At 40.3% G+C, this 27,364-nt stretch overlaps 2 protein-coding genes across 2 annotated transcripts in view; one reads left to right on the plus strand and one right to left on the minus strand.

Moving 5' to 3' along the window:
• Window positions 1–233: 233 nt before the first annotated feature.
• AIMP2 (aminoacyl tRNA synthetase complex interacting multifunctional protein 2) lies at window positions 234–9,403 on the plus strand. The gene is made up of 4 exons (XM_072418953.1): window positions 234–415; window positions 3,662–3,868; window positions 6,570–6,801; window positions 8,824–9,403. Exons 1-4 carry the CDS (start codon window positions 302–304, stop codon window positions 9,207–9,209), a joined length of 939 nt encoding a protein of 312 aa, XP_072275054.1. The 5' UTR covers window positions 234–301; the 3' UTR covers window positions 9,210–9,403.
• A 562-nt stretch (window positions 9,404–9,965) lies between these two features.
• The window catches only part of EIF2AK1 (eukaryotic translation initiation factor 2 alpha kinase 1), a 20,887-nt gene continuing 3,488 nt past the window's right edge, over window positions 9,966–27,364 (minus strand). Inside the window, exons 2-15 of the mRNA XM_072419181.1 lie at window positions 23,236–23,391; window positions 21,240–21,376; window positions 20,202–20,239; window positions 19,832–19,931; window positions 19,381–19,461; window positions 19,109–19,212; window positions 17,693–17,746; window positions 16,579–16,933; window positions 14,689–14,797; window positions 14,169–14,313; window positions 13,167–13,256; window positions 11,596–11,764; window positions 11,239–11,472; window positions 9,966–10,192 (exon numbers count right to left, since the gene is read on the minus strand). Of these exons, the coding sequence (XP_072275282.1) occupies window positions 10,070–10,192; window positions 11,239–11,472; window positions 11,596–11,764; window positions 13,167–13,256; window positions 14,169–14,313; window positions 14,689–14,797; window positions 16,579–16,933; window positions 17,693–17,746; window positions 19,109–19,212; window positions 19,381–19,461; window positions 19,832–19,931; window positions 20,202–20,239; window positions 21,240–21,376; window positions 23,236–23,391 (1,895 nt within the window). The 3' untranslated portion in view covers window positions 9,966–10,069. The remainder of the gene's footprint in view (window positions 10,193–11,238; window positions 11,473–11,595; window positions 11,765–13,166; window positions 13,257–14,168; window positions 14,314–14,688; window positions 14,798–16,578; window positions 16,934–17,692; window positions 17,747–19,108; window positions 19,213–19,380; window positions 19,462–19,831; window positions 19,932–20,201; window positions 20,240–21,239; window positions 21,377–23,235; window positions 23,392–27,364) is intronic.

Below are 27,364 nucleotides of genomic sequence, written 5' to 3' on the forward strand. Positions count from 1 at the left end.
CCATCTTTGATAAGGGCTCCGTAAAAGCCACTTACTTTAGAATGTTTAGGAAGGCAAGGCCATTTCTTTCTAGTAGCACTACTTTTAAAATTAAATTAAATTTTGTCATCGCTATTTATGTATACTAATCCTCTAATCTGCGGGTAAAGAATTAAGGCTGTATATGATATAAGGCAACTTTGCCAATAGTAAACATGGTGGCATCCCAAGTTACATCAGTCCCTAAGCATGAATTGGGAGTGAGTTACGTCATCAGTGTGGGGATAGCCGGGTTTGGTGGTGCAGCGTGATTGCCGCAGACATGCCTATGTACAAACTGCAGCCATACAACAGAGGGGAAATCAAGGTAGATCTGCCCACCTGCATGTACAGGCTCCCCAACCTCCATCAGCCTTTCAATGGACACCATGAGCAGGTAAAATGTCCTGCTGAGCCATGCAGGCCACATCCAGCCTCTCCTCTATTTCTGTACAGATGGTGGGAGGGGGTGTAAGTACCAAACAATATTATTATTAATTAACAGGATTTATATAGCGCCAACATATTACGCAGCGCTGTAAACATTGTTTTTGATTCATTCTGGCCCCTATACTACCTCTATGATCTTATTTTTTTTTGGTGTTCTGGAGGCCCAGCATGCTTCCTGTGATTGGGTGACAACGTTACTCCTTCAGTATGGGTGGCGTTGTCACCCCAGGGCTGGAGATTTGCTACTGACTGGGTGACAATAAGATATTTAAAGGAAACGTCACATATCATCTGAAGACCAGTTCTGCATTCTGGAGGATTATTAAGCTGATATTTGTTTGCACTGTACTATTCTATTCGGTCATCCCAGGCCATAGTCAAATTTGCATTGGATGTTGAGAAGCAGCTGTGGCACCCGGTGTTCTGTAATCTTCCCTAGTTGGTATGGACCATTGGGGTAAGCGCTTGGCAGTATATAGCCGGCCCATTGGCCAAATGTCATTCTATGTTTTTTAGAAGGGGACAACGAACATCACTTGTCCCTTTTTGCATGTTCAGGGATGATGTTGCCATGTAAAGGTCTTTTGGCTTCGCTCCGCCAGAAAGTCCAAGGACGGGGATCCCCCCAGACTCTTTTAGCTGGGTGCACCACCCGGCACGTTTCAGTGACCACTCCGCTATTTTTGGGGGATTACTGATGAGTTGGGTTAACAGTTCAGGGGCTGTCACCCACCTATAATTATTACTACTTATTTATTTACACTGAACCCCTAAGGATATAAGTTGACTTTCTGTGCATCATATGTCTTTGCAAATCCCTGGCTGGGATGATGTAAGTCCCGCGCATGCATGGAGGAGTCCTGGCAGCCCCAGGTGCATCTTAGTTTTTAGAAGAGGACAACGAACATCACTTGTCCCTTTTTGCATGTTCAGGGATGATGTTGCCATGTAAAGGTCCTTGTTAGCTTCCATAGGCATAAACATGCTCCGGCATGAAGTCCAAGCACGTGTTCCCCCCCGGCCCCTTTTTTGCTGGGCGCACCACCTGGCACTTTTCAGTAAACACCCGGCTGTGTCTGAGTGGTTACTGAGAAGTTGGGTCAGAATACAGGGGCTGCCACCCTACAACTTCTTCCAACTCAGTTTAAAAAAATTCTGGGTTCAACATTTTTGGTCTGTCATTCTGGAGTGGGGGGGTCAAACTTTTCCAGTCAGGGGCAACAGTCTGATATAAAATTTGGCAGACTGGCCGGGCCGATGGGAGAGTGGGTGGGGTCATGTTAGAATAACCCCGCCCACTCTCCCATCACAGATCTGAGTCTGCAATCAGAGAGTCGGTGGGCTGTTCCGCCCACTTCCCCAAGCCCAAGATTTGTACAGGGTACGTGGTCTGCGGCTGTGGCCTGTGCGGCCCCCCAGCAGGGTCCTTCTCCTCTCCCCACTCAAGGGGGCACCGGCCAGAGCCATGTCCCGTTTTATCCGGCCCGTTGAACTCTCTCTACTTCAGTGGAGCCGCTGAACTAGAGAGAGAGTTCAACGGGTCAGGTAAAAAAGCCTACCAGGCCGTATATGGCCCGGGGGCCGTAGTTTGCCCATGCCTGTTCTGGAGCCTAAAGGAGATGGCTTACAAAAATACCCAAACCATGGGCTTGCCTTAAGGCAGTAGTGTCGGTCTTCGATTCCCGCCCCAAGTTGATCAGCTGTAGGTGTCCGCTCTTACCTGTAGATCCCCCACCAAGTCTAACTCAATTCCAACAGATCCAACAAAATAAATAGGATATCTGGTTTGCAAAGTTTCCAGTTCATTCTCCCACCACAACATCTACATGGTCTTTTCCTCTTTTTGTGTTGCAAATAAATTGGAATCTTTTGCATGTTTTAGTGTTTTCAAGGTTTTTTGGCACACATATGTTGTCATTGAAGTGGAACTAAAGTTCTGCATTACAAAGTTTGTGATCATACTTACCTGCGTGTAGAGAATCTTCTCCTCTGAGTACTCTGTTCAGTATGCTGGGATCTACTGGGGGTGCCGGGTTTGAATGAACTCCTGCACATATGACAGGGAGTTCCATTGTCCCAACCTGGACATTAAAGAGGGTCAAAGATCTGACACCCTGGAAAGGTTTGGAAACAGGACTTGCTCTGGAGTGACAGGTGAGTGCAAATAAAGAAATTGAGATCAGAAGAGAATGTCTGTCTTTTTTTGCAATAAAACCCCTGCCTGCTTCTAGTTATATAATGCAGAACATTACTTCTGATTTCAAAGGAAGAAAATCCTCATGCACTGAATTTGCATAGTTTGGAATGCAGTTTGAGCCACTTTTTAGGTGTTTTAAATATGCTGCCTTCAGGCAAATCAAAGATAAAGATGAAATTGTTTATACGGTGTTTATACGGTAAAGATCTATCTAGAAGATTGTGCAAGAGGTAATCTCTTCATCTTCTATGGCAGCTGGACATTTTATTATGTAAAATCTGATAACGATAAGTGTTTTCTCCAACTCCTAAAGACATTAGAGACTCTTGAGGCTATAATTTATTTTTTGTTCATCAACAAGTATATAAAAAATACTTTTTTATTTCAATCTTTAAAAACACATTTATATAAAACATCACTGTTAATTTTTGCAATACTTTCCTATTCACAAATACATTCCCCATAATTATCTGTGCCCAACGCGTTTCACAAATGTCTTTTCTGCTTCCTCAGGAGAACAATTCAAAATGGGGACACTCAATCATCCAATTTTTCTTTAGATATTTCCTCTGTCTATTTATTGTTGTTGACCGCAAGCAGGGGGAATTTTGAGATTTTAATAATTAGTAATTTGCTTTATAACTTCCCAGCCTAAAGCTTGTATATTCCAATCCTTTGTAGATTGTCGTTAAAAAAATTCACAATGAGTCCTGCTTTTTCCCAAAGTTTCAGATGTCCTCTCTGCCTGGCATTAGTCTGCCATGTGGGTAATACATCTTGTTACAACATTTTTCTTTATATAGAAATGTTGTCTACCCTTCTATGTGAAGGAACAATGTTGAGTTTAGGTACACTTTAGGAAATTGTAAATGTATTATATGTATGGATGTAAGTAGTTTATTGTCCATAGTTTGGATTCATTCTAGCTGGTTGCTTGTTTCTTTTTACATTTATTTCATGTTCCTATCTGACTTATGTTCTTTGTTCTATCTAAAGGAGCAAGCCGATCCAGCACTTCAAGCTCTGGAGTCCAGGCAAGAAGACATCTTGAAGCGCCTTTATGAGCTAAAAGCTGCTGTCGATGGCCTCTCAAAGATGATCCAGACTCCAGATGCTGATCTTGATGTGACAGATATTATTCAGGCTGATACAACAGCAGCTCATGCTCCTCAAACAGCAGATCTGGATGCCGTACTGGGAAAGGTATGTTATTATTGTGTTTTAAAGCACAGTGTTTATATGTACTCCAGTCTTGGTATCCATCTAAATACCATGCCTACTGGGATGTTTTGAATAAAAGGAGAGAAGCACTGGGGAGCTGATGTGGTCAGGATAGATGGGCACCCTACATTTAGATTTATCATGGGGAGTTTTTAGCACTGTATAATAAACAGGGGTTGTAAATGACACAGGTCACACACACATACACACATATATAAACATCAGAAATACAAGGGAGTATCGTTAACAGAGGCTAAAACTTACCTGCTATATCTTAGATCAGTGTTTCTCAACCAGAGTTTCTCCAGAGGTTGCTAGGGGTTCCTTGTGCATTGAGCAGTTTGTGACTCTCTGGTAAGTTACCAATGAGCAATGATCTTTTTAGCTATCTGTAAGGCTACGTACACACGTGCAATATTTGTCGTTGGAAATAATTTTTCTCGATCCTTTCCAATGACAAACGACTGCACAATGCATGATGAACAAGTGCTGTACATACATCGCCGTTCTGCTGCATGGATAGGAAGGGGAGAACGACAGAGCAGAACCCCACTGCACTCTCTCCCCTTCACTTTCATTACGATCGTTCATCTTCCGTGGATCCGCCAGGACAGTCATCCGGATGACGAGTGTTGTACACACACCAGATTCTCGTCAAATATCAGCCCTGAGCCATCGGACGAGAATCATCTGACGTGTGTACATAGCCTTAGGGTGGCAGCCTTCCCACTTAGCCAGCAATGTAGTAGGAATTCTTACCAAGGAGGAAATAGTAATTATAGTAGGGGTTTAAGATTTAGTATTGGGTTTCTGTTTTCTTATTTGGTAATAGTTGGATGGTTGCATCAACCATCATTTTGGACCATTAGGCTTCTTAATCCTTAAATGCAAGGTAAAACAATTCTTGTGGCCAAATAATACAGAAGGGTTAATAAGCATCTATGATCTTTGATTAATTACTAGATCACACAGCTTCCTCATTCCAATGTTTGTTAGAAAAACTGAACCTTGACTATGTGGTATTGCTTTAGCCCAGGGGTCGGCAAACTCCGGCCTTTAGGCCAGATACGGCCTAGCCGGTAGTTCCTATACCCCCCGCCCGATCAGGCCTAATGCCGTCCAGCAACCCGCTACTCCAGAACTGTAGGTTGCCGGATAGATCTGCCAGGGGGTCAATGGGAACTACCGGAGCCGCTGGAGCTCTGGAGCCGCTTCCTTGCTGTTGCTTCCCTATTTACTGCAGCCGACATTGATACTTCTGCTGCCGCTGTACATAGGGAAAGCTCCCTGAAGGGAAATCCCTCCCCTCCGCAAAGCATACGGAGGAGAGGGATTTCACTTCAGCGGGTGTTTCCTGGTGGAGGGCGGAGTCATTAGGGCGGGACTCAGAGTCCGGCCTAGTGTGCTCCCGCCCACCCCTGAAGTGGCCTGGTGGTCAAAAGTTTGCCGACCCCTGCTTTAGCCAATTAGTTACTATTTCCAATACTTGAGCTGTTCCTAATAAAATTGCCACTGAGTGTGAATGATGTTTTGAGCTGTTCTTTTTGGATAATACCTAAATCTTTTTTTAACCCTAAGGCTATGTACACACGTCAGATGAGTCTCATCCAATAATCGCCTCAGGGCTGATATCGGCTGAGAGTCTGGCATTTGTACAGCGCTTATCATCCAGACGACCATCCTGGCAGATCCACGAACGAGAAACTATTTTAATAAAAGTGAAGGGGAGAGAGCACAGTGGGGTGCCGCGCCGTCGTTCTGCCCCTTACCTCTCTATAGAGCAGAATGGCACTATGTACAGAGCTTGTTCATGCATCGTGCAGTCGTTTGTCATTGGAAAGGATCGTGAAAGATCCTTTACAATGACAATTATTGCATGTGTGTACAAAGCCTAAGGGTTAACTAATCACCAAATGCCTGCTAGCATCTCTCCAATTCCATCCCCAAAGGGGAGTTTTTGATGTTCTTCACTATGGTTAGCCATATGGACCCTATTAAGTTCTGAGATTACACCGTCATATACCAGTATACATCTTTAAACCTTTCTTAGGGTGATTGCATTACTTGCAGATAATGAGCACTCACTTATAGATGGAAAAAAAAGGATTTTACAGAGATAATGGGTAGTATGATGCCCTGTAGAAACTAATCTTTGGAACAGCCCTTCTCAACCGTGTTACCCTTGAAATAATGTTCATGTCTTAGTGGTCAATGGGGAAAAAAAGCCTGTTAAAATGGTCCCCAGTGGAAGAAATGAGTGGTGAGAACACCACTGCCATCTTCTGTCTTCTCTTCGATCTTCTTGCTATCTCACTCAATCTAGCACTGTGCAGGTGTGCGATCGGGTGATGTAGCCGCTGTGAAGGGAAAAAAAAAGAGAGCATATCTCACTGCGCATGCGTGAGATTGTCATCTCTTTCCCCTTGGTGGAAAATATTCCCCTTCTGCGCATGCCTGAGATTAGGGTATGCACAGAAGGATCACCCAGACCCTCCCATGTGTATGTTAGAGGTATCCCGCAAGCCTCTGTGCTCCCATTAAGTCTTGATCGCTGCGGCAGTGCTGCACCCTCTTTTTTCTTAAATGTTGAGTTTAGGTATGCTTTAAGCAATGTTTTGTCTCTCCATAATCCTGATTTTTTTGTAGTTTTCTGCTATAACAATGCTTTGTTTCTTACCCCCAGGATTATGGTGCTCTAAGAGATATAGTCATCAATGCAAATCCAGCTCTGCCTCCGCTTTCCTTGCTGATCCTGCACAGTCTGCTGTGTGAACGTTACCAGGTGCTGTCAGCTGTTCACACACACTCGTCTGTCACAAACATCCCAGAACCTCTTTTGAAATGCTTTGGGGATCAAGGGAATAAAAAGTACCGACAGGATTATCAGCTTGGCTTTACTCTCATCTGGAAAGATGGTAAGTAAATTAATAGTAGTTTATAAGAAAACTGCCAATGGAACTGCAGCCATTGGCAACCATAAATCATGCTGCATTTTACTGCAAATGATTAGAATCAAGCTCATGTTTCCTTTTCTATAGTCTTAATAAGTTAATTTTTGTGGGTTCCTGAGATATTTTGCATAGAATTTTATTTAATTCTGTCCGGGTGCAAAAAAACCTTTATTCCCCTCTTCAAAAAATAGAATTGGGTATATTGACCAAACGTTACCAATACATATAGAAAATATACACACTTTAATAATGTGTTCAAAATATACGACTCGGTGTAATCCATTTTATAAAACATAAATCCATTCTATTGTTTTATCACAGTAAGGATCACAGCATTGAGCATTGTATTTCCTGGAACAATCCACTTCATCATTTACACACTTGCATCTTAAAAAGCTGCAAAGATCTTTTATGATAGGAAAAAAAACAAAACAGTAATAAATCTTTTTAACAACGAATGTATAATTTAATAAATGATATACATCAAGGGCAGCAAAAAGCTTGAAATGACTCTAAATAATTGTATGTACTGTACATGCATGAGTGCTGTGAGCTCCAACGCAACCATGTACTATGCATTATGTACAATGTCCCCAAAAGTGATTACTCTGTGGCAGACTCCTGCTAGTTTGATAGAAAACAGCGACCATGACAAGTTGTATTGAAAGTTTGGATTTACCTACTATAACATTTATGTATGCATATTTCAGCACAGTAGACTTTTGTACTGTAGAAACTAGGACATACAAAATGAAACGTGTTACCAATATTGTAGCTGGTGCTTGTGGACCTTTGAACCAGATCTTCTACTGGTAGACAGTGATGTAGCTTTGATCGAGCTGATCAGTTCCTGGCGTTTAGTATCAGAATCATAAGTTGGCAAAAAAATTGGCTTCCCATATTTTTACTGCGGCTAAATGCCTCATAGCGAGACATTGGAAATCCCTGATCCTAATGGAACATTTCACAGCCAGGGTATAAGACAGCATTGATAAATTCATAACAATCTTGGTGCCTTGGGGCGCTTACCTTTTTATCTCCTACCTGCATATTTAGTCAATGTACCGGTTCCTCCGCATTTTTACTATTTACCTTTATCAGAGGTGGCTCAAAAATTACCCTAAACAGACAGGCACGGGAAAAACCTCCACTGGATTATTGCTTTTTTGATTGTATACGCTAACATTATATGCCATATCAGTGATCTCCCCAGCCCCTTTTAGGTGGGCGCACCACCCGGCACTTTTCAGTCACCACCCAGCTGTTTTTATGTTGGGTCACAATACAGGGCTGCCACCTGCCTAAAATTTCTTCCCACCTGGCTCAAAAAAAGTTGGGCACTGCATATTGTTCATTGCTAATATTTATGTTGTTCACTGCTCAACCCAGAATTGTTTTTTAAGCTGGATGGGAAGAAATTGTAGGCAGGTGGAAGACCTGATGATCAAACTCTTCAGTAACCACCCAAAAATTGCCAGGTGGTGTGCCCATCTTAAAGGGTCTGAGCAGAACACTGTTGCTACACTTTTGTTCTTGTTTTTTGTTATTTAGAAAATAAAAATAAAATTTTGATAGAATTATAATTTAGGCAGAGAACAATTATTATTCCCTAGGGCTTTGATTCTGTAGTAGGAATAGTATAAGTCCTACTTTTTTGGGTTCTAAACCTAAAAGCCACCCAATATACATTTCTTCTTTTTTTCCACTAGTTTTCCAGAGTAACTCTTTCACACTTTACTGCATTTTGTGTCAACGCACTTGCTGTGTGTAGTAATGTCATTCATTCTGAGTGGCACCACAATGCATTAAGTGCAGCAGACAACTTTGCTTACTTTGAAGCCAAAGTAGGTTATAAGGATACAAGCTCCCAAATTCTAGGGACATCTTCATATAGCACAAAGGTGGTGGAGTGTTAGGTAAAATTACAGGTTGCATTGTTGTCGTTATGTAATTTTGCTTGTAACAGTTTTTCATTTTTTTTTTTAGTGCCTAAACCACAGATGAAATTCAGCATTCAAAACATGTGTCCCATCGAAGGAGAAGGCAATATAGCCCGTTTCCTGTTCTCCCTCTTAGGTTACTCTTTTAATGCTGTTACAGCCACGCTGATTGACAGCTGGGTGGACACTGCCATCTTCCAACTCAGGGAAGGCAGCAGTAAGGAGAAAGCAGCTGTTTTGCGGGCTATGAACTCCGCATTAGGCAAGTCTTCCTGGCTGGTGGGAAATGAACTTACCGTTGCAGATATCGTCAGCTGGTGCGCCATTCAGCAGTCTGCTAATTCTAGCACTGTTCCGGCAAATGTGGAGAAGTGGATGAAGTCCTGTGAAAACCTCACATCTTTCCATTCAGTGCTGAAGTTAATAAAGTAAAATATGTAGCAAAAGATCTATGGGTGAGCATAAGGCATTAGAGCAAGTCCCCAATAATGTAACAAGCAAGCAGTTCTTAGGGGTAATCCGTGGAGATCTTACTAAAAAGCATGTTATCTATTAAAAGGTACCCTGAAATTGCCATTTTATAAAAAAATGCAACACAGAAAAATAATAAAATCTCTTTACATCTACTGCTGTCTATTTCCTGTAAAACAATATTCTGGAAAAAAGCATTTTCAAAATTACTCTGAAAGTAGTGTTTAAAGAGCAATGCCAGACTGTGAATGCATTCAGTAACTTCTGCGTTCCTGGGAAAATGAAACTTAGAAGCGTCTCTCTACTTCATTATTTTCAAGGATGAGCATACTTTCCTTAAGAATGTGTTACCAGTGCATTGCCCTTCACAAAGTATATGAAGCTTACATAACATTTGTTTGTGCCTGCAAAAAAGTGTGTTCTGATGATCTGCCGTATGTTTGTGTTGGATGTCACCACATATTTTGTAGTATATTATACTACAGCACACCATAGTACTTGCAATCACACAGTTCCTAAAATCAGAATAGGTCCTTATGATCAAACAAACATTAAGGCTAGGGCCCTCCTTATAACCTCAGTGTGTGCACTGCTATGCAAAGTGTTAAGTCTGGTTGCAAATACACTGGTTTGACACTTTTTAAAATTAACTGCATAAGAAACTTGTTTAATTTAAACTGAAACATTCACAGCTTTCCAGGTATAAAAAAAGACATGTATATATAAATAGTTTATTTTACAACAGTGCAGGTTAGTGTATCGGTACAATGTGCAGGGTAATGTATCGGTATTAGACAAGTTGACATGAGAGGAAGAGGTATTTAGACTGGGGATTCTATTCCCACTCTGCTTGACATCTGTTCTTGTAACAGTTCCAGGCTCTTCTTAAGTCTCTCATTTTCTTCTTCTAAACTGAGAACTTTTTGTTGTAGATCTTCAATCACCTAGTGACAGAGGAAAGGAGGCACAATGACAATTCAATATTAGACACTGGCATGAAATAACTATAAGGAACACTTAACAGTACCACTATACTGGCTTCATCAAGGTCAGTGGCTTATGTGCAGAAGCTACAACATAAGACAGGAATGTATATTATATAAATTTACAATAAATGGCACTCCAATACAGATTTGTTGCAGCTCACCAACTGGATAGTATCACACTACAGTGCATTGTGATACACTGCACTGGTAAACTGGTACAGATACAATATTTTGGAATAGTTTATGATGTGCATGCATTTAAGTTACATGACACACCTTAACGCAACAGCCAGGCCAGACAGCTGAAAGTCAAAGGGGCAATTTGTGATGGCAGCTTACATTGTTCGCTCATGAAAATTCCCTTTTAAAACCGTACCTGGACTACTCCTGTAGCTGAAGTATCTTCTATAGGGCCTACAACCAAAAGTGTTATAGAGCTGGAGACAGGCCAGAGGCAGCAGTGGCTGAATATTCACCCCCGTACCGAATCGGGCCCGTGGTGACTGTGCTGCATTCAAGTGCCTGATAGTTGCAGGCAGGAGGACCCAGTCTCAAAAAGCTAGGTAGAAGCAGGGTAGTCCACAAAAGTTTCTGACTGTGCTGCAGGCAGAAGGACGCCAGTTGCTTCTTCACACTCCTGCCAAGTACCAGCACTAAGCACGGCTGTGCAGAGTCCCGATCCTGCTGCCAGTAGTATGCCGCTGCTGCTCCAGGTATAGAATCTTAGCGGGATAATACATTAGCAATGTCTCCAGAGACACCGGCCTCAGCACAGTCACTGGCTCCCCTCACATAGACCAGGATAGGTCAGGTACACCAGCCTCAGAAAAAGTTGCTAAAAAAGCAATCACTCCCAAAATGTCCAACAGGAGAAAAGTTAATGCAGCAGGGAGACAATTTAAGGAAAGATGGGAAAGTCAATATATGTTCACCCTTCACAAAGACAAACGTTCTTATTTTCAGAAAATGATTAATGCACGAGGATGGCAGTCCTAAATACTTACATTTTCTTTTTCACTAAAGAGTTCACATTTCAACATTTGATCAGCAGATGGTCGCAGTTCACAGTCTATGCTGGTTAGTAGTTTAACGTATTTGGATTGCACTGGCCATTGAGTTTCAAAAGGTTTTGGAATAATCCCTTTGCTCAGAGATGTTAAAATGTCATTTCTTTCCATCTCAGTCCAGAACGGGTGGAAGAGTTCCAATAATATAACACCCACACTGTACATGTCAGACTGCAAGATACAATTGTTTTGGTTTTAAATGACAGCAAATGACAATCCAATGGAAATATATACAAACGAGTGTAAAAAAACAGCTTCATTTATCTTGGTAGAACTGAAGAAATCATTCTGTACCTTAAAATCATAATGTGATCCTTTTAACTGTTCTTGAGCAGCATATAAACAGGTACCGACTCCTGAAGTATGCGTAGAATCTGCATGTGACAAGGTACAAGGCTTTCTGTTAAAACTATCTGAGAAAATCACCACAATAGCTAATGGATTTACAAGAAGTATGTGATATTATAAATATGCTTACAATGAGGTATAATAAAAGAAAATCCTCAAACCTACACAATTTAAACTAAGCATACAATGCAAACTGCATTAAATGAAATGAATCATTAAAACTGCGGCATAACCCGATCAGAAAGTATTTACTAATGTGGATTTTAGATACTCCCTAACCCTTAAGGGTCAGTCCTTGGACCAGTTTTCTTTTCTCTGTACACCTCCTCACTCAGTAGTCTCATATCCTCCTTTGGTTTACAGTATCTGTATGCTGATGACACTTAAATCTTTTCAACCCTAACTTGTCTCCCTCAGTCCTGGATAAGGTTTCATGTTACCGGGCAGTCAGCTCGTCATGGATGGCTGACAGATATCTGAAACCTAACTTGGATAAAACCAAACTCATCGTCCCCTCCCAAAAAAATCCAAATCTCCCCAGGACATATTCCTAGCTGTTAACAACACAGTTTTTCTGCCTTCCCCTCAGGCACATCGGTCTTGGCATCACCTTTGTTTCTGCCCTCTCATTTACCCCCCATATTCAGAACATTTCCAGGTCCTGTCACTTTCACCTACGCAACATCTCCAAAATCCACCCCTACCCTGTTTAATAATAAGAATAATGATAATAAAGCCTTCCAGTATGTTACATAGGCTACCAATAACATTATGGAGGCTTCTGAAGGAAGGATGCTTGGAATCTAAAGTTGGGTTTGACTGATGTCACTGTAGTTAACCTCTATTTATATAATTTTTTTATCATATGCTCAGTTTGCATTACCTATTTTTGATACAGGTTTATATTGGTCACTATAGTTTTGTATGATATAATAGTGAGAGATGTTAGTTAAATGCATCATTATAGGAAATGATTAAGCAAGGGGATACGCATTCAAAATAAGTAATAACTCCATACACAGAGGATCATAACTGATGCATCTCCATTACCAATATAAGCAGGGAGGGTAGGTCAGGCAATATCATACATGATATGTTCTAAACACACAAACAGTAACATACAACGTAACAATAGAAAAAGCGCTATTACCACCTACAATCTAAAAGTATAACAAGAAAAAGTAATCACCATATAAAAGATGTAGAAAGTAAAGCTGCGTACACACTTAGAGAGGTTTTTTTCCAATGTTATCTATCAAATTTTGATTTTTTTTTTTTTTTTTTTGCACAATTTTGAAAATCTTTTTCTGACCCTCTACACCAGGTTTCAAAACATTACTCAGTCATCAACTACTATTGCCAACACTACTCCCATAACCTACAGTGCCAACATTCAGTTAGGATGTTGTCTTCACCAAATGTGCACTGACACAATACAAACCTGTACAACGTGTTCTACCCTGCTATGCTGGTATCTGACATTGGCAGCCAATACTAGAGGGTTTGCATCGTCTTACAAATAGGTTTGCAACCCTTCCATTGAAAGACCGAGAACAGCAGAATTAGGCTCTAGAATATTTGCCAAGCTGCTCTCTGTTGGTTTAAAGCTTCAAAACACAGTAACAGTGAACCTCAGCAACCTTAGTAACTGAGTCATTTGCTCTATGATTAAGCGTCACTAGGGGGAGAAACATGTCAAAGTATGGCAGTGATTTAGATTGCTTTTCACCTGTGAACAACAAAGGTATAAATTGTTAGATCAATAGATCTAAAAGTTAGGCTACTTACACACGTTCAATATTCACGATCTTTCACGATCCTTTCCAACGATAAAAAGACTGAACAACCGCTGTACATACAGTGCCATTCTGCTCTATAGAGAGGGGAGAACAATGTAGTGGCACCCCACTGCACTCTCTCCCTTCTTCACTTGTATTACGAATGTTCGCTGATCCGCCAGGACAGATCCATGAACGACATTGGACAAGCACTGTACACACATCAGATTCTCGTCCGATACCAGCGATTATTGGACGAGAATCATCTAACGTGTGTATGTAGCCCTAGAGTACAGCTTGGGACTTTTTTTTATGTCACAAATGTTGGGGATTTTGAAGTTTTGACAGGGCCCAGAAATTGCCTGCAACTGAGGCTGGGTAAGTGATAGCTAGTGAAGGAGATCAGACTTTGTGTGGTGGAGATCTGGGCCCTTTTGCCTAGGCTGCTCTGTGGAAGATACAGCTATGCTTCTGTGTCCCATCACACAATCCATATTTTGGGATACGCTGCTCAATAACGGTTTTAGTGCAAATGAGCAAACTTATTCTAGGGCTTTCAGAACTGCTCTCACTTTGTGTAGGCACAGAAAGGATTTAGTAAAGCATAATTACCTGTTAATTTGTTTATATCTACTCCCAAAACACTGAAATAACTACCAATAGGTGACATATTGATACACAACAAAGGGAATAATTCAACAAAATGTAGCTAACAAAACATGGCGACTATTTGTATGAAACTATGTAATGTTGGAATGATCGATGTTAAAATACCATACCTTTAGATCTCTGTGAAGGACTCCCATGGAATGGATATATCGCACTCCTTGCAGAAGTTGATAGAATATGCTAAGTGCACTAGATACATCCACAAACCCAAAGCATCCTAAAAACGTAAACCCAGTTAGTGAAGATTTACTAAGGCAAATATCAACAATAACAAGAAAAGTTTGCAAAGTCTTCACATGCATGCTTAATGAACATGACCCATATCTCCTACATATTCCTTTTATATATGAATTACATTTGTCATTACTTAAGGCAACAAGTTAACAGCATTGCAATTATTTACAAATAACAAAAGTGCTTTCATTGATTGTAACACAAAAACTTTTTGGTTGTCCGTGATGTAGAATGAAATTCCCATCTTCTAGAACTGATTCGATGGCTACAGGCTCTCCCCACTACTTATGGGACACTTGATTGATTTTAAATCACCCATCCAAAACAGATTGTTTCAACAAACATTATTCTGACTTACTTGAGGAATCTCTTCCCTTCCTGTAATGTTCATTTCTCTCTTCAATCCAATCCCACAAAGACTTTTCACATAGTTTCATCTGTATATGCAACATCAAGTGATACTGAATCTGGAAGAAAAGGCATGGTTACTGTTTATGTACAGCTGTAATGGGCAGGTACTACATTTGTGAAATGTTTTAGGTCTAAAAAGTCTATAAAGTGATAAAATGAATATTACCTCCCTAAGGATTTTTTTAAGCTCTTTTAGGAGGAATTCAAATTAACCAGATTATACCTTAGCAGAACTAAACTAAACTATACCACCCTACATAGTATAAAATGCCTGTTATCCCTGCAAGTCACCTGCAAGTTCCTTTAACCTTCCGATTTAGCGATTTCAATAAATAAATAGGCATCGTTGTTTTGCTTTATATAGAGAGCTCCATCATGAAAGCCAAGTGACTATTTCAATGTCTCTCTAACCTACTTATATGTATTTATTTACAAAATTTAGCATTTCACTGTTCTGCACTAAAAAAAAAATACACTTTTAAAAACTGCAGACTGACTGAGGTTCTAACCCAGTAACCCAGTTGTTTTCAAATGTTTTTTAGGTCTCAGGGAACCCCTGCTAATATTTATGAAACGCCCAATTTATGGTACATTAGCCTGGTGATCAATGGGGATGAATGCCTCTTATAATGCTGGCTATTGGGAAGAATTCCACTATACAGATAGCCAAAAAGATAATTGGTGTCAGAGGACTGACCTGAGAGGCAGAAATTGCTCAAGGTACCCCTATCAACTTCTAGAGAATCACCAGCATTGTACAGTACCCTGGTTGAAAATCACTGTTCTAACATCTCACTACTCAAATCTTAACCACTTCAGTACCAACAAACTTGGCTACCATACTCAGTGTTTGCATATCTGTGATGCATTTGTTTGACCATAAATATCTTGTTAATTTAGTATTGCGTGTTATTTTTTAGGACAGACAGGTCTTTCTATGACAACCTTTATTCATTTATTTTTTGTGTTTTTAAGAAAATAGTGTAACAAAATTTTTATTTTTAATTCTCCCAAACATTTATATATTACATGAACTACTGTGTATACAGCATTATATACACATGGCACTAAATACACTAACACTTTTAACACAGCACTTTATATACTAACAATTGCATACTAAACAGGTTTTTTGGGTTATACATGAAAAAGTTGTTACAAAGAAGTTTTTTTTTTTTTTTGTTTTTTTTTTAACAATTGTCCTATGAAACTTACCGCTCATAACCCAGTAAGGAAAAGATTGTCCAGTGACCGCTAATAAGTGTTAAATCAAAAATCAGTGATCTGGGGTTTCATATTTGAAGAAAGTGTACAAACAGTAAATATATGGACAGGATAAATGTTGTCTAGTCACGGGTGTAGAAGAGAGACAAAAATTAGACTAGTAAAAGGTGAAAGGAAACAACTTGGGGTGGGCAGCTGTGCAAAAGATCATAGGGAATAGGTATAGGACAGAATGTGTTCTTCATAGTGAAGTGGTCTATCCTGGTAGAAGGTCTCCACTGCCTCATATCCTGGCCTAAACACAGATTCACACACTGTTTCTCTGTGACGACTGACAGTATAGAAGAACTGTATCCTAACAGAGAAAATAATATGATTCATCATTGCGATTAAGGAAAAGCAATTAACAAGCCTCCTGGCCTCCAATGACCGCTGAATCTAAGGTGTTCAGGCACAAATCATGTGTGATCATGTCAGTTCGACAACAATAAAAATAAATAAAGTCAGGAATGAATGTGTCCCAAAAGCACTATTCATTTTCATAGGTGGGGATCCAAAACAGGTAAACTTTTCGTAAGTATACCGGTGTACACACATATATGTTTCAACTTACTTCAAAGTATCGATGAAAACAGAATTCCTTCTGAAGACAATCATCTTCATCACAAGACGAGTCACTTCCATCTTCCACATCATCCTCGGAGGTGAATGGACAACGCTCCCTCTGGCACAGTTCCTGTGATGCATCAAGCTTTTTATAAACACTGGACACCTGCCGGACATTGGCATTCGAGTCTTTGTTTCCATGATAGAAACCATCAGACATAGTAAAGCTTTGTTTCTTGCTTTCAGTGGAATACATCTTTCTATTTACAGACATCATGTCAGCAGAGTGATTCCCCTCTCCAGAGTCAGCAAACACAATGGAGCTTTCACTGTTCTCGGTGCTCTGGATATCCGTAAAGAATCTGTCGAAAAAAAAAAAAAAAATACATGCCAAAAACCTCCAACAACAAAACTGGATATATATTGTAATAGGAATTTGCTTTGTGTATAAAATCACCAATCATAAACACTGCAGTACTGTATATCTGTTTCTATTCATTTTATTTGGCACTGCTGTGTGAGTTTTCAAAGAAAATGTGCATGAATGCCAACCAAGGCTTCATTAAATTCCTTTGGGCAAGTCATACCTATACCGATCATCCGCCATTTATTGCAGTGCTAATGCTAATAAAGACAGCATCTAGACACCCCCAAATTTTTTTTTTTGAGGTTATTCCTTTTGCTGCCTTAGTGTCTATTAAGGAGGCTTAAACTAATTCCAATCCCAGAAACACAGCAAAAAGAGTAACTGAATGGTGGGATATTTTTCACTTCACCCTATTCATATCTTGGTAGCAACTATAATGTTTTAGATGTCTGTCATTTTTTGTATCATTAACAATCACCGGAACACAAAAAGTAAGCAAAAAACTTGCAGTGTTCTCTCCTATCCCTTTTAGCTGGGCGCACCACCCAACCCAGTACCCACCCGGCTGTTTTTGGGGGGTTACAGAAGAGTTGGTTTGTCCTCGCCCAAAAAATTCTGTGTTGATCACTGATCTTCCCTATTAGGTTACTGACCTGAGTCAATTTACCCTACTAGACTAATGTATATGAACTATACGAATAGAAGCAAGTCATGGTTAAAGTAGAAATATACAAAAGCATGCAGCAATACTTACTCCTGAGAATTTTGAATGGATAAACCTTTAATAGCCTTTAATGTGGGAATAGCCCTACCTAAAAAAAAAAAAAAGAAAAATCACAAAGCAAAATTAAACAATTTATGAAAAATACTATTCTACAAATGAAAAAATAATACAGACAAAAAAGCTTATAACTCGATCCCTTACAGAATTGCAAAATGGAGTTGGATACTGTACAGAATAGTGTATGGAGCCATAGCCTCTACTATAGCCTCGACTACATAAATAAAGCAACATTTCAAAATTATAAAATCTCTCTACCTAGACAACTGTATTTATGTTACCTGATGCAGGTGCTGCAATAAAAGTTCCAAAACAACACTTTATTTATGCTGGTGATCCACTATCTGTTGATTATCATTAAAGGACACAACAGAGGTCAACAAAGGTGCCAGAGGATGGAACTATGGCACGCAGGAGGGAAACAAGCATCTGACAATCTTTAAAGTGTCAAATGCCAGCGGCAGCACTACCTCCTGAACACAGAAGTTTTTAGGTACTGAAAAAAGGACAGGAAATTTAAACTAATCTTTTTGAGCAGGGGTCAGCAAACTTTTATGGCCACTAGGCCATTTCAGGTGTGGGTGGGAGCACACTAGGCTAGAGTCCTGCCCTAATGCCTCCGCCCACCACCAGGAACTGAACTGAAGTGAAATCTCTCCCCTCTGTATGCATTGTGGAGGGGAGGGATTTCCTTTCAGGGAGCGTTCCCTATTTACAGCAGCGGCAGAAGTATCAACGCGGGCCACGATAAAAAAAGGAAGCCACAGCAAGAGGCGGCACCAGAGCTCGGGTGGCCCCAGTGTGGGTTGCCAGCCGGCATTAGGCCGGATCGGCCAAGGGACGTTAGGCCGGAACGAACTACCGGCTAGGCCGTATCTGGCCTAAAGGCTGGAGTTTGCCGACCTGTTTCAGAGGGTGTTTCTCACTTGAAGCGGAACTAAACTAAAAATATGACACTTACCTTTAATCCTGCAGATCCGTTGATGGCGCCGGTCCTTCCAACGATCCGGTCCCAAGTTGTCCTAAAATTCCTCTTCAATCTAGTCTTCTCTTCCGTCTTCTTCTTGTCTTCTTGCTACGTCACCCAATCTGGCAGGTGCAAAATTGGGTGACGTAGCTGCTGTGAAGGGGGAAAAAGGAGAGCCGATCACACTACGCATGCGTGAGATCAGCATCTCTTGCCCCTTGGTGGAAAAAATGGCCTTTCTGTGCATGCCCGAGATCATGCCTGCACTCCCATTAAGTCTTGATCATCGGGGCAGTGCTGCACCCTTTTTTTTTTCTTTCATTTTTTAGAAGTATCTTTCTATATAAAGTAAAAATGTTGAGTTTATGTCCACTTTAATTCAGTAATCTGTTAAAATCAATTTTAAAAACAGGCAATATCACTTACATTTTGAGTGTGGTGGCTGAACATGCTCCATCCAGGCTGTATTGTACCCAACAATATTTGGGTGCTGCAGGCCCGCCAACACCTTTACTTCACGAAGAACCTGGTACAGATTAAAGGTATCCATCAGAAAAATACAGCATGACATATCACGCTATAAAATTAGAATGTTGTCCTATCCAGTCTATCTACCCCCAGCATTATGGAGAAAGTTCAAAAGGAAATAATAGATAGCTTTGTTCCACCATAACCAAACTATGTTCAAACATACCTTTTTACAATCTCTGCGTGACACTTTCTTAATCAGAATTTTTTTTATTGCATAGAACTGACCATCCAGTTTGTTCCGGACCTACAAAAAATAAATTATGTGTGTAGTTACACAACACCATTTTAGAAGACCCAGTGTGCATATTCTCACACTTTTTCACAGATTTTCTGATTTAGGATATCATCGTCATAAGAATGAAGCCATTTGTTTGAAAAACAAAATAAATATTTTTTTTACTAAACAATATTTGTCTACAACATAACATCCATTGCCTTCAATAAAAACGAGCCCTCCTAAAACAAATACACTTCAGGATGGACACTGTGGCAAAACCAACCCACTAACTTTTTACATATTGTATATTCCTACAGTACAATTTTCTGTTGGAGACTCCAAATGCGTCAACTTCAGAAACCAAAAATTAAATAGAATTAAAAGAATGTATCAATACCTTGTAAACCTTTCCATATCCCCCCTTTCCAAGCTGAGTGATCTCCTCAAACTCATTCAAGTAACGAGAAGTCTGTGTCTCGGCGAGCATATCCTTTGCTCTATTAGAAAAAAAAAATACACAAACAATTTATTATTTTTTATTATTAATAAACAGGATTTATATAGCGACAACATATTACGCAGTGCTGTACATTAAATAGGGGTTGCAAATGACAGACAGATACAGACAGTGATATAGGAGGAGAAGACCCTGCACCGAAGAGCTTATAATTTAGGAGGTGGGTGAATTAACACATAATAGGATTTGACTGGGTAATGAAAATCACCTGTAAAGCTTCAGCTCTGGTATATAATATAAAGTTCTCTACCTGTTTAAATGTAGATTTAGGTCACCATTGGTTAGTTCCTAAAAAACAAGTACACAAGCATTAAGAATCACAAATAACACTAGATTTTGTGTATCAAAGTATTTTTAAGACAGTGTATTTAAGAACAATGGCAGTTTCAACATTAAAACGTGAATGATGCATTTTTTGTGATACAAGGATACAAATATAGGAGCTGGAAGTAATAACTTGTTTTCAAAAGGTCAAGGCACTTGGACTGCCATCTTGATGCTGGGTTTACTACCTTATCTATCAATGAACCTCAACAAGCATGCAGAGAATTTTGTAGACAGCTCCTGTTCCCGAATGAAGAACCTCAATATTAGGGGAAGTCATGGAGCCTATTATAGACAGGAAGCAAGGCGGGCACTGCCCCCATTTCCTGGCCACCTCCATACATAACAGCAGGTCTAGTTTAAATGTTGAGGGAAACCCTACGTTATAACAAATGACAATAAAACTAATTAAACTACCTGAAAATTACACAAGGGTGTGTGAACTGGAATTTGTGTAAACTAATCTGCTGTTAATCCCTTATACTGCATTATGTATTTCTTTATTATCTCTCAAAAGATATTCTCAACATTCACTACTTGAAATCCTTATTTATAAGCTGGCACACCTCACAAAAAGGTAAAACTAGCATTAGGTGGGTATATCTGCTATGAAGGCTGACGGGTGGGAAGGGAGTTGGCTGTCATTATTGTGTACTAATGGTCCAAGCAAAGAAAAAAAATGGGATGATGGCATTTTACTGACTGCATGCTTGTTTACAATCACTGGTTCATTTAGTGGAAAAGCAAAGATGAAGATGATGGTACCGAAGCAGATACACATAAAAATGGCAGGGTTAACACTTCTGTCATTAAGGTGAGCAACAAAACATAGCACTGTCTGGGTCCAAAGACTATGGGGGACAATACCATATCCGTATATCAGTTTTAAAGTCTTGCAATTGTCCTTTAAATCATGACAATTGAATTAAAGCATGTTTGGATCACAATATAACAACAAATATACCTCTTTGTGGAGGTGCCGTTTAGCAGCCTTTAAAAGTTCTGTGATAGCTGTGCTGTGCTGCAGTCGAACTGAGCTGAACTCATCACTGAAGGCAAATGGAGTCAGAAGGCCCATTCTTGTAAAGGTTTGGCAAATCACTAGGAAATAAAGAGATTATCACCAACATGTATTAAGCTACATACACATACACGTCAAATGCTTCTCGTCCAATAATCGACTCAGGGCCGATATCGGACGAGAACCTGAAATGTGTACATTGCACGTCGTCCATCGTCCGACCGACTGTCCTGGCGGATCCACGGAAGATGGAAGACGAACAATCATAATGGAAGTGAAGGGGGGAGCGCGCAGCAGGGTGCCGCTCTGTCGTTCTCCCCCTCCTCTCTCCATAGAGCAGAACGGTTCTGTATGTACAGTACTCATTCATGCATCGTGTAGTCCTTAGTCGTTAGAGAGGATCATGAAAGATCCTTTCCAAACAACAATTATTGCACGTGTGTACCCAGCTTAAGGCAGCAGTTGCTTACCAATGTTACTGTCAAGGCCAGGGATGTCAAGCTTTGTCCATTAAAGTCTCCCTTTAGCAAAAGAAACCAATTAATTCATCCATTCTGCCCGTCTCTTAGGCTACTCACACACTTGCAATAATTGTGTGCAAAATAATGACAAATAACTGCACAATGAATGAACGAGCGTTGTACATACAGCAGCACAGAATATAACTGGGGATTAAGGATTTAAATGAAGATAACAGAGACTGTTGATATGTTTATTTCCCTATTGGTTATACTAAATGGACTTTTTTCAGTCTGACTTACTATAAAGCTATTATACCAAAGTATCAAATTTCATCCATCTGACATTTGTTTTGTCTATTTGGACATCAAATTGTTTGAAAACATTGCATATTTTATGGCTATTAAAAGAATTTAAATTCTAAAAGAAAATGACATATTAATGGTTTTTAGCCACCAAGCTATTGTCTCTGTAGTGGTCTGCAATGTGCTGATTGATTTCTCTATTAAATGAGATCTAAAATTCTTGGAACTTGCACCAGGCTTATTGCTGCCTGCGTTGTCACTGAAAACCTTCTGCCCTGGTTTCTTGTCTCTGAAACGCTCAGAGAACCACCCGGTGAATACCCCGATTTCTTATATAGATTGAGACTCTCCCAGTTTAAATCTCATCAGACTGGGTTACTTGTTCCTCCAACTGAGCTCCATAGACTCATACACTTTCATTTAGGATCATTGGACTTCCCTTCTCTGAACCCAACATGTAACATGACCCAAAGGACTCATTACCAAAACTATGACATACATGCCATCAGACTAAATATACCATCCATTGGGCATGCTGGTAACATTATAGTACTAAGAATCCATTTTGCCCATTTATTTAGGTCATCACACCTGTGTCATCTCTGCATGGTTCTAAAGTGCTAGCCCACATCCCTTCCGTGGATCCACACCTCTGTCCCATCCCAGTTCTAACCTGATTTTTCTTTATAGTCAGTAAGTTCAGAGCACCGCCTACCATTTGTTCCAGGGTTGCTTCTATCCCTTTTCCCACTCCCCCTTCCTTTTTCCTTTGCATAATTGTTGTTACAAAAATTTTCATAGTGCAAGTTGAATGCAATCTGGTGTACAATAATTACATTTTTTTTAACTTATGTTTCTTCCCCCCTCTCTTTCATTGAATGTTTTGTATCCTGCTCAGTGCTCTCCCCAGCCCCTTTTAGCCGGGCACACCACCCGGCACTTTTCATTAACCACCCGGCTGTTTTTGGGTGGTTACTAAAGAGTTGCGTTACAATATAGGGGTCACCACCACCCACCTACAATTTCTTCCCACTCTGGGTTAAACACTGCTGCTATAATGAGATTGTATATTTTGTATTGTACAGTTTCTTCAATTTCTTAATGAAAATATATTGACCCATACATGCCATCAGACATTCTAATAAAAAATAAAGTGAATGTAAAAGCATACTCACATCTAAAGAGTTGTTTAGAGTGGTGGGGGTTCTGTTCATGAACATGACATAGATGTTCCACCAAAGAAACGAGCAAGAGCTGGTTGGGGACTGTAGTGACATTAGGGAGTCGCCACCTTCCTTTCATCATTTGCAGGTCAGACGGTGAATCAGATTCTAAAGGTAAAAATGGAAACTAGTTTACTAAAATCGTCCAAACAAACTACAATTACATTTGTAACAAATGTATCAAAGGTGTTACACTAATAAGGTGCATGTCAAGTCAAAAACAGTTTTACCAGTTTATACACTAAACCAAGAAAGACTGTCTGTTCTCTATCAGGGCTTCAAACAAAATATGAGGTTCCCCCGCTCATCTTTTTATGTATACCTTGAAATTAGGCCTTATCCTTCCACCCACTTTTAGGTTTCCTTACGCTCACATTCCCTTTGAAAGCATTTCCAGGGATGGCTCTATTTGTATAAATTACAGGCAGATTTTGTTTCGATTGTACCATACCCCAGTGATTCTTTCCTGGTTGTTGGTGGTGTGGGACTAATATAGGGTACAGTAGAATACTCTTTCTGGAAATGCCCCTTATCCTGTGGCTTTTGGAAGTATACTGCGCCCCTCTAGATCTCCTGACTCACCTGTTAGGGTTACAACTGGCACAGTTACCTCCATTATCTAAAACATTATCCTCCCACATCCTGCTCGCACACATATTGCATCCCATGAGAAGACATTACCGCCATCCCTGTATGGCACGATTCAGGATATCCATTCAGGGTTCTCCCCAGGCCCTTTTAGCTGGGCGCACCACACGGCACTTTTCACCACCCACCCGGCTGTTTTTGGGTGGTTACTAAAGAGTTTGGTCACAATACAGGGGCTGCCACCCACCTACAATTTCTTCCCATCCAGCTTAAAAAAAAATTGTGGGTTGAGCACTGCCATTGTATGGAATATCTAACAGCGTCCATTTAGGATAGGACCGACAGTTTGTTTAAAATTTGGGAGGACTTGGATGCCCCTTTTGGATGACCCATTTACTTTAGCTGCCGGCAGACTCAGCCTTCTCCTTTTCCCCCGAGCTCTGTATTTCCTCCCCCTCATATTGATCTGTTCCTTCCTTCTATGTTGTTATATTTTGTTTTATAAGGTCTCACTTTTGTCCAGTTGGATTTAAACTTATAATTTACTAATGGAATTGACTTTGTCCTGACAAACTCTTGGTTTACATACACATAGGATGCTACTGGATGTTTGTTAAACTAATCCACTGCTGTAACTCAGCCATCAGTTTATTTTGTCCCCAACTTACTTTGAAACTGCTTGATTAATGGCTTCTTATGTTAATTGTTCCCCTTTTTGATATGGTCTGTACATTTCTTTTTAAAAACCTTTATTAAATACATTTAAACAAACAAACAAAAAGGCCTTGGTTGTACTTAAAGTGGAACTTAGGCTTAGTCTATACGGACTGTTTCCCCAGCGTTTAACCTAAGGCTTTTAAAGCTCATGTTTGAAGTCCCCATGCATTTCAATGGGTCAATCTACACCAGGACGTTTCCTTCAGGCACCGTTTATGAGCTTTATCCTGCAAACAATGTTTAATAATTAAAACGCAGGATAAACGCATGAAAACGCTCCCATTGAACTCAATAGAGAATTTTTTACAAGCTTTTTAAAGCTTTTTATGAAAGCTGCCATTGAAAACAATGGGGGCTTTTAAAAAAGTTATTAGCAGGTCTTTGGAATCTGGAAGCCCCCTTTAATAAGGAGACTCCTAGATCATCACCACCTCACCCTAGGGAATGAGTACAGGGGTACATAAATCCTCTTACTCATTCCCTGAAAGCGTTAAAATATGTGTAAAAAATTGGACAAGGCTTTAATGTTAAATTATTTTATTAAATGTGTGTGTGTGTGTGTATAACTAAACTTTTTTCTTTTTCAAGTTATCCCAATGACAGGAGGATTTCCAAGGCTGCAATCATGACATGAGCACAGCTATGGGACTGCTCCTGACAGTGAGGGATCGCAGGGCACTGGGGGGTTAAATGAGGACAAGGCTCTCCATTCACCCCTAGTGCTCTGTGATTGGCTGAGGTTTTACGTTTCTCAGCCATTCAGCACTAAACTTCAGTGGGGAGCCTTGTGCCCATTCATCACTTCTACTGCTCTGTGATTAGCTGAGAAATAGGAAACCCTGATGACAGCTCAAGCATCATCAGGATTTCCCTTTCTTCAGCCAATCAGGGAGCAGAGCAGTCAGCGGAGCTTTGCTATGCTGACAGCTCCGCTCCCCTGATCACTCCTGCAGCCCCAGAGGAGCTGTAGTATGTGTTAGAGATACAGAACACATGTCACAGCTCCTCTAGGGCTGCAGGAGGAAGTGCCGGATGCCGCCATCTTCTGTCTTCTTCTTGCTGTGTCACCCTATCTTGAACTGCGCAGGTGTGAGATCGGGTGATGAAGCAACTGTGAAGGGAGAGACGATCTCATTGCACATGTGTGCGATTGGCATCTCTTTCCCCTTGGTGGAAAAATGCCCCTTCTGTGCATGCACAAAATAAGGGAATGTTCAGAAGGAGCAGCCAGAACCTCCTGGGATGCCAGACGTAGGTATCCCGGGAGGCTCTGTGCTCCCATTAAGTCTTGATGGCTTCAGCAAATGAAGACTTAAAGGGCGGTGATGAAAAAAAAAAAAAAAATTGGGTGTTGCACTTTAAAAAAAAAACATAACATAGTAGTTATTGCATCCTCTGATAATAAGATCACTACTATGTACAAATTGTATAACATGATCGGAAAAAAATGGAACCATAAGAAAGAAAATGTGAAACATCTATAACGTTGCTTTCAAATAAATATTACAATAATAAATCAGAAGGTGTGCCCAGTGAAAGCATTCTATAAAAGTTTATCATCTAGCCCAAGAACACTCGTGAATATCATTCTGTAACCTTTATATGATGTAATGTTATGCAATGGTTTATGCCAGTCAGTGTGCAGCACACAAAGCAGACATTTGACTCTCTGGAATGGTCTTCCTCGTCATATTCCGCTTGCTCCTACTTTCAGCTCATTTAAAAGAGCACTCCAAACCAAAAGTTTCAACCTCACCAACCCGTCATCTTGTCTCACTACTTCCCACCATTCCGTATCCCCCCTGCTATTGTGTGATACTTCCCCCACCTCTTAGATTGTAAGCTCTTCGGGGCAGAGTCCTCTCCTCCTCCTGTGTCTATTTAATGTACAGCGCTGCGGAATATATATAAATCCTGTTAAATAATAATAAAAGGTCTGAGCAGGAATATTTATTAGCCATCTGGGACTAAATTCTAAATTTGGCGTAAAATTGACTTTTTATCTTAAGCTACGTGTTTACTTTCAAAGTGATGTCCTTATAATAAGACTATTTTGGGAGTAACCATCAAACCATACAGATAGTGGTTATCTGCACGCCGCATGTCCAATACATTGAGGAAGAAAACGTAGCAGAGTTTTTTCTTAGTGCCAAGACTTTAGATTTCCACACTCTGGCTATGTTGTTTTATCCTTTAAGGAAAAGTACATTTTTTAAAATTCTAAGTTTAAACAAGGACATCAGAAACCGTAAAAACATTGAAGAGTCCAAAAGGGTGAATACACAGACTAAATACATATATGATAGCTGGTTTTTCTACAAATAGATTTTTACTTCTGTCAGTTCAGTCCAAAGATTTAGGCTGGGTACACACGTGCAATAATTGTCGTTGGAAAGGAGCTTTCACAATCTATTCCAACGACAAACTACTGCACAATGTATGAACGAGCTCTGTACATACAGCACCATTGTGCTCTATGGAGAGGGAAGGGGGAGAATGATGGAGCGACACCTCACTGTGCTCTCTCCCCTTCACTTGCATTAGGATCGTTCCTCATCTGTGGATCCGCCAGGACGGTCGTCCAGACGACAAGTGCTGTACACATGCGTGTTGGATCGGTATCTCTTTCCTCTTGGTGTTAAAAAATTCCCCTTCAAAAGGAGCAGCCAGAGCCTCCCAGGATGCATGACGTAGGTTTGCCGGGAGGCTTTGTGCTCCCATTAACCTTCCTAGCGGTAACCCCAAGTGTGACTCGGGGTAGAAAAAAGTTGCTGAA

The sequence above is a fragment of the Pyxicephalus adspersus genome, chromosome 7 (genome assembly GCF_032062135.1).
Source record: "Pyxicephalus adspersus chromosome 7, UCB_Pads_2.0, whole genome shotgun sequence".
In the NCBI taxonomy this organism is placed as follows: domain Eukaryota; kingdom Metazoa; phylum Chordata; class Amphibia; order Anura; family Pyxicephalidae; genus Pyxicephalus; species Pyxicephalus adspersus.

What these genes read in the sequence shown, in the direction of transcription:
- AIMP2 (XM_072418953.1), top strand. Translation starts at nt 302, where the DNA reads ATGCCTATGTACAAACTGCAGCCATACAACAGAGGGGAAATCAAGGTA. An exon ending in TCAATGGACACCATGAGCAG is followed by an intron (nt 416 to 3,661) that starts GTAAAATGTCCT and finishes TTCTATCTAAAG; the next exon opens with GAGCAAGCCGATCCAGCACT. An exon ending in TGGATGCCGTACTGGGAAAG is followed by an intron (nt 3,869 to 6,569) that starts GTATGTTATTAT and finishes TCTTACCCCCAG; the next exon opens with GATTATGGTGCTCTAAGAGA.